Source organism: Elephantulus edwardii, unplaced genomic scaffold, assembly GCF_000299155.1.
Source record: "Elephantulus edwardii isolate Elephantulus edwardi_28Jun2011 unplaced genomic scaffold, EleEdw1.0 scaffold00002, whole genome shotgun sequence".
NCBI classification, from domain to species: Eukaryota; Metazoa; Chordata; class Mammalia; order Macroscelidea; family Macroscelididae; genus Elephantulus; species Elephantulus edwardii.
The window spans coordinates 47175114-47182311 of NW_006399752.1; the positions used below are offsets into that span (position 1 = coordinate 47175114).

The 7198-nt window shown below is 45.1% G+C and overlaps 1 protein-coding gene across 1 annotated transcript in view; it reads left to right on the plus strand.

Annotated features, from left to right (window-relative positions):
* Positions 1-60: 60 nt before the first annotated feature.
* The window catches only part of EML5 (echinoderm microtubule associated protein like 5), a 197726-nt gene continuing 190588 nt past the window's right edge, over positions 61-7198 (plus strand). The window contains exon 1 of the mRNA XM_006879132.1: positions 61-341. Coding sequence (XP_006879194.1) covers positions 145-341 — 197 coding nt within the window. The 5' untranslated portion in view covers positions 61-144. The remainder of the gene's footprint in view (positions 342-7198) is intronic.

Below are 7198 nucleotides of genomic sequence, written 5' to 3' on the forward strand. Positions count from 1 at the left end.
GGCGGCGGCGGCCCGAGGACGCGAGATGCACCTGCCGGGCGCGGCTTAGAGGACGCGGCAGGCGCGAAGCCCCAGGCAGCCGCGAGCGGGAGGGCTTTCGTCGCCGGGCCGTGGAGCCCGAGCGGCGGGGGTGGGCGCCCCGCCATGGCGGCCCGGAGCGCCCCGAGCTGCCACCTGCGGCTCGAGTGGGTGTACGGCTACCGGGGCCACCAGTGCCGCAACAACCTCTACTACACGGCGGCCAAGGAGATCGTGTACTTCGTGGCGGGGGTCGGCGTGGTGTACAGCCCGCGGGAGCACCGGCAGAAGTTCTACCGGGGCCACAGCGACGACATCATCAGGTATCGGCGCGCGGGGCTGCGCGGACCCGGCCTGCGGGGGGCGCACTCGCCGCTGCGGGGTCGCGAGTCCCTCCTTCCACTGCTTCCCGGGGGGCTTCGCAGGGGCCCGGTCTGCAGGGGGCGCACTCGCCGCTGCAGGGTCGCGAGTCCCTCCTTCCACTGCTTCCTGGGGGGCTGCGCGGACCCGGCCTGCGGGGGGCGCACTCGCCGCTGCGGGGTCGCGAACTCCTCCTTCCACTGCTTCCCGGGGCGCTTCGCAGGGACCCGGCCTGCGGGGGGCGCACTCGCCGCTGGGGTCGCGAGTCCCCCCTTCCACTGCTTCCTGGGGGGCTGCGCGGACCCGGCCTGCGGGAGGCACCCTCGCCGCTGGGGTCGCAAGTTCCCCCTTCCACTGCTTCCTGGGGGGCTGCGCGGACCCAGCCTGCGGGGGGCGCCCTTGCCGCTGCGGAGTCGCGAGCTACCCCTGCTCTCTCTTCCCGGGGGACTTCGCAAGAGTCCGGCCTGCGGGGGGCGCCCTCGCCGCAGCTCTGGGGTCCTGACCCCTCCTCTCGCTCCCCTGGGGGCGGCCTCGCCGCTGCGGGGTCGCGACCTCCTCCTGCCAGCGCTTCCCAGGAGGCTACGCGTGGGCTGACAGTGGGGGTCCCCCTGCTCTCGCTTTTCAGGGGCCGGCTGTGGGGGTCATGAGCTTCCCCCAGCCAGCACTTCCCGAGGGGCTTCGGGGCTTCGGGCCTCGCGCCCTCCATTCCCATTAGGAAAGCAGAGAGAGACAGTACTGATCGTACCCCACTCCTTTGACACCCCCCCCCCATGTCTTATTAATCATCTCTGCTCCTTGGAGGAAATCCTTCCTCTGATAAAAGACTTGCTCCGAGTGCAGGAAGCGGGGCGCTCCGCGCCTGCCTATCACACGGGGTTGGGGGGGCAGTTCCCTCCTTAACATTGACATTTGCAGACCCCACGGCAGCTCTGGGGTGCATGATAACCCAAAAGGCTGTTGAGAGCGGGGCCATCAGCACCCCCACCTCATTTGCCTCGCAGCAATCCTAAATAAGTATACTCGCACACGTTTCTTTGAAATCACAGTGTTTGCTCGTGTTGCTGGGGGTTTTTCATGCCTTGCGTCTTGAAGTTAGTCCCCAGACTTGCTTTGCTTTCCGGATCTCCATCCGGAGGGACTGGTTACATTGAATGCAATTCCCCATCAGTGTCTCAGCAGAAGTTTTGTGGCAAATGCAAGTAGAAATGATCCCCAGCCATGGCCCCTTGCTTCAGGCCTCAAGCATAACTTCCCACTCATCCCCTTGAAGGGACAGTTAGAGAAAACATTCGTGTGTGTGTGTGTGTGTGTGTGTGTGTGTGTGTGTGTGCGCGCGCGCGCGCGCGCGTGCTCTCTGTCATATCTCTCTCTGTCATAATGTCTCTCTGTCTCTGTCTCTCTCTCTCCCCCCCACCCCCGACATTTGAGCAATGATTCTGTTACCAGGATTGGTCATTTAGTTTTATTATTGACGTTGCCCGAGACCGAAATTGTCCACTGTCTTGGTTTGATGTCTGTGGGCAAGAAGATCTGGTAAATGACATCAATAACAATTATTCATTTACATCTGTACAGCTGTGATGTGCAAGAAGGAAAAAGAGGGTTAAGACACAGAAAAGGTACCTAGACCAACAGGGAACGAGGTGGTGCAGGTTTTTGGTTGGGTTTGAACACCAACCCAGAGCTTTTAAAATTGCATTTAGTGCCTTGCTTTAGAAAGGAAACTGACAAGTTATTTTGTCATATCTCAACAAATATTTAAGCTATTTGCTATTTTTCTGGTTAGGATACTTTTTGTGGTCTGGTGATCAGGGTTGCAGACTACTTCCAGTGTATTGATTCAATAACACTGATTATGTATTAAATGGATATGATTCACCCTGCAAGTAGAGTCTGCACCCCAGTGCCTCCTCTTTGTCTCTCAGCCTCTCTTGTTTTCCATATTATTTCCTGTTGTTGTTGTTGTTGTTGTTGTTGTTATTATGTGCCGTCAAATCGCCTGTGTTGTTGTTGTTATGAGCTTTCCAGTCGCAGACTATGAATCATTTGTAGCACTGTATTATTCCTGTAGGAATAATAGCTTTACCTAGTTCAGGCAACCCTGACTGGAGCCTCCCACCCGGTAGTGTGTTTATTAAGTTGAATTGAGGTGAGATGTGAAGGATTTTGAGATCTTCTCATGATGCCATTCTATTTTGAACTCATTGGTAGTTAGTTATAAGATCTTCATATTGTTAAAATCTTCTGAACACAAATATAATTTATTTGATGGAATAAATTATGCTTTTTGACATTTTGTATTTCATCAGTACTCATGCTGCTTGAGTTTTTATAACTATTTCAGCGAACTTAGAAATAAGACTTGTCTTCTTTCTGGTATAATTCCACAACTCCTCCACATATCTCCAAGTCTTTAATATGACTTAAATTTTGCCATAATTGAGTACATGCTTATGATTAGGGAAATGCTGCATCTTTAAAAACATAATGTGTAACATTAAAATGTTGTCTTGAGAAATTGCAGTGAAAAAGTGAAATGTGAATCATATACCATCTTGAAATTGGTGGTGGAGTTTTGTACTGAAAAGATTAGTCTTTAAAGTTAGTAAGGGTAGGGGGCTCTGAAAAACAGATTTTAAGCAGTAATGGCACAGAATGTCCTTGTTTATCAAATAAATAAGGTAGATATTCACAAATCCTTTTTTTTTAATATTTCAATTCACAGTCCGACTTGTAAGTATGGCAACTATTCCAGGAAGTTTTCCAATATGTCACATTAGAAAATGTACCATTCATCCTGTTACTGAATGGCAGAAAATAACATTGCTGTCGTAGTAAGTAGCCTTAGTAAGAAAAAGTGCTATTTATATCATCTGTTTTGCTTCTGTATATGCTTGAAGCTTGCCTAAAACTTACTGGTCAAATATTAATTAATCTGGGGCTAAAACTATTCCAGAATTAGCAGGTTTGAGACATTTCCATGTTGGCTGTAAACCCTGACTCACTAATCATCTCTCACTAATTTCCTCTTTCTCCTGTCATCTTACATCATGTGGCGTTACCCATGGTGGTGCCACATGACTTGTTTCATCACTTCCTGTGTTGCTTGAAGTTTGGGGTACCCCCACACTACTTTTTGTCATATATCTGTATGTGCTTCTCTAGTCAGTTGTCCTGGAGGGTGTGTGTGTAAACTTATAACGGTGATTTATAGAAGACATTACTATATCAGTGCCAGAAAGAATATCGGACTTTGGAGGCACTTTTTCTTAGTTGAGTGTGTGTGCGTGTGTGTTAAAATTCTCTAATTGACAATTTTTGCCAGGAAAACAAACAGATTCATCTTGGAGAGGATTAAACCAAGCTACTCCTTGGAGGCAAGGATTCTGGGGCTTCGTCTGACATACTTTGGACATGTTGCCAGGAGGGACGGGTCCTTGGAGAGGGACATCATACTTGGGAGGGTGGAGGGACAGCGCAGAAGGGGAAGACCCTCTATGAGATGGATTGATTCGGTGACTGGGGTAATTGGGATGGGTGTGTCAGAAGCAGTGTGGTTGGCGCAGGATAGAGCAGGGTTTAGGGCTGTTGTGCATAGGTCGCTATGAGTCAAAAACGACTCGACGGCACATAACAACAACAACAACAACAACAACAAGAGTGTTATAAAAGAAATGACTACTACGACTATACACATACTTTAGTATGTGCATCTATACATCTGTGTTTATCTATATTTTGAAACTTTCCCAGTTACCTTCCCAAAGAGTTATGGCATCTAACCTTTGTCTTTGTAGTCACTACCTCACATAATAAGCTAGTTTGTTCTTGAAGTGATGGATATTGACAGTTTTTCAAATAATTTTATCACCAGTGAAGACCAGTCATGAAATATACTTCACTTGATGCATTGTGATTCTTGCCTCTTATTTTCTTACACGAGTGAACCTTCACACTTACCTACTGGGACCAATTGTTTATGTGTTTTGGAGGCATAGACTTGGACATGCTTTGAAAAAATGATTGAAGTGTCTCAAAAGATGGTAATGAGCTCAGGTGCATCTGAAATACTGTGTGTGTGTGTGTGGGAATCTACCCTAACCATATGTGCAAGGTAGAATAATATTTATCCTTTAGTTTGAAGTGTGACTCATTTACCTTGTTCATTAAACAAAATGAAAGGCCCACTTCAATCCTGGAAGATGATGCTCCTAAGAACAAAAACTGACCAAACTTCCCTACTGTAACTTAGTAAATGGTTTTTGATAGCTCTGTGTTTATGGCATAGAAACGTCATTCATGTGGCTCTTCAGTACAAACCAAAATTAGAACTGGGAAAGCTATTCAGAATGTATGATGTTTCTATAGTGGATAATTTTTATGTTTATATGACTCAAGGCACCAGCTTTTTAATGTCTGGCAGGAATCTTGCACACTGCTTAATGGTCTACATCGTGACCCCACATGTGTTGTCAGTATTTCCAAAGTCTGGATAACCATAATTTTACTGGATTCCTCCCCCCGCATGCACTCAGTCATAATATCCTATGGAGCCAGTGAATCTGTAACACTTTATAAGAGCTCCATGTAATTCCGACTGCAGAACATACTACCGTCCAGTGTCCCTAGATCTGCTTGCTTAGAATCCCAGATATAGCAGTTTGAGAAATGGGAATAAACTCTTCTTTCAAACCAGATACCAGAATTTCCTTAAGCATTGCTCAATATCCAGAAGTGCTAGTTTCGAAATTATTAGCCTGTGTACTGATTTAGTGAATTGTCTCTACATTTAAGTAATTATAAGTTGGTAGGCTTAACTGTCATAGACTGTGTAAGTAAGTGTGCCGTCAAGTCAAGAATCAGAATACTGTGTATATACTGTGTAAATATTTCTGGTAGAAGAGACTGAGCAGTCGTATCAAGGAAGATGAAGACTTCTCTACCTAGTGGAGATATTAACTGTTTTGCAATAATTACGTTTTAATCACCAGACTTCCCAAGATATTGTGTATACCCAGATGATTGGAAAAAGAAGGAAGCAAAAATGAATCATGCCAGTAATAGTACACAAAACTGGAGTCTTTCAATATTTGTACCAGAAACTTCTAATTTACTTGGCTATTAAGAGTTGGCACAAGACTGAATGCTGTATATCCTTCTTACTGAAAAGTATGAACCTCAAACCAACAGCTTCAGTTCCATCTCGGGCTTACTGGAAATAACAGTTGTCGCCCCTTACTTGTTAGGTGCCATGGAGTTGACTTGTGGCAACTCTATGAATAAAGGATCTAAACTTGCCCTATCCTGCGCCATTCTCATCAGCTGATATTCTAGAACCCATTGATCCAACCACTGTGTCTGTCCATATTGTGGAGGGTTTTCTTTTCACTGATTCTCCATCTGTCCCAGTATCCTGCCCTTTTCCGAGGACGGGCCTCTTCTACCAGTAAGCCTGAAGTTTATGAGATGAAGTTTTGCCATCCTTGCCTCTAAGGAGCACCCTGGTTGCACTTTCTCTTTAACATATTTGTTTGTTCTTTTGTCATTGTTAGGATATTCATTACTCTTCTCCAACACCACAACTCAAAGGCACAAATTCTTCTGCCATCTTTATTCATTATCTAACTTTTTTAGATGCATAGTAAGTCATTTAAAGGACCATGGCTTCTATCAGGTGGACCTTAGTCTTTAAATTGACATCCTTGCTCTGTAGCACTTTGGAGAGGTCCTTGACAGCAGATTTTGCCATTGTAACTCCTACTTAGATCATTGAATTAGACTCTGCATATTAATATTATTGGATAATACGAAAGTTAGGAGAGACTAAATATTACACTAGAGTGCTGAGAAACCAATACAGAGGGAAGAAAGCAGTAAGTTAAGGAGCTGAATAGAAGATTTCAAAGAGCAGCATGGACAAAGCAAAGTATTGTAATGTGCAAAGAGCTGGAGTCAGAAAATGAAAAGGGCTGAACTCGCTTGGCATTTTTTAAATTGAAGGAATTAAAGAACAAATTCAAACTGCAAGTTGCAATACTTATGGGCAGAACACGGAATGATCCAGGGAGCTTTAAAAGAAGATGGAAGGATTAGGTATTATTGGCATGACAGGAGTCTAGCATACAAGTTGCATAGGAAAGTGGTGGTGGTGGTGGGGATACTGTATAGCAGTGAAAAAACTTTTTTTCCAAAGAAAAAAGCAAACTGGGGGTAATGGGGGACAGGGAGGAAAATGTGCAACAAAGAATGAATGGAAATCCAAGTTCTTTATAAACCTTCATTAAAATATAAAAAAAAAATAAAAAAGAATGTGGCAGGATAGGAACTCTTATACATTTTTGGTGGGATTATAAAATGATACAACCGTTCTGGAAGCTAGTTTGGCATTTCCTTAAAAAGCTGAATATAGAAATTCCAAGTGACTCGGCTGTTCCACTGCTTGGAATATGCACTGAGAACTGAAGCACAAATAGAGATTTGTATACCAATGTTCATAGCATCATTATTCACCATCGCAAGAACATGGAAACAGCCCAAATATCCAACTGCAATTGAATGGATTGAGAAATTATGGTACTTTCATATGATAAAATACTATGCAGCATGCAGGAACAATGATTTTGTAAATTACTACCTAACTTGGGAAGGTCTGGAGAATATTACGCTAAGTGAAATAACTCACTCCCATAAAGACAAATACTGCAGAAGACCATGATTATAGAAATAGAAAGATATGAGGATCCAAGAGGGGGAAGGTGGGAGCAGAGGGATGAGGATGGGTGGAGATGAGGTGGATAATCCTAGGGTCACACAATTTAAG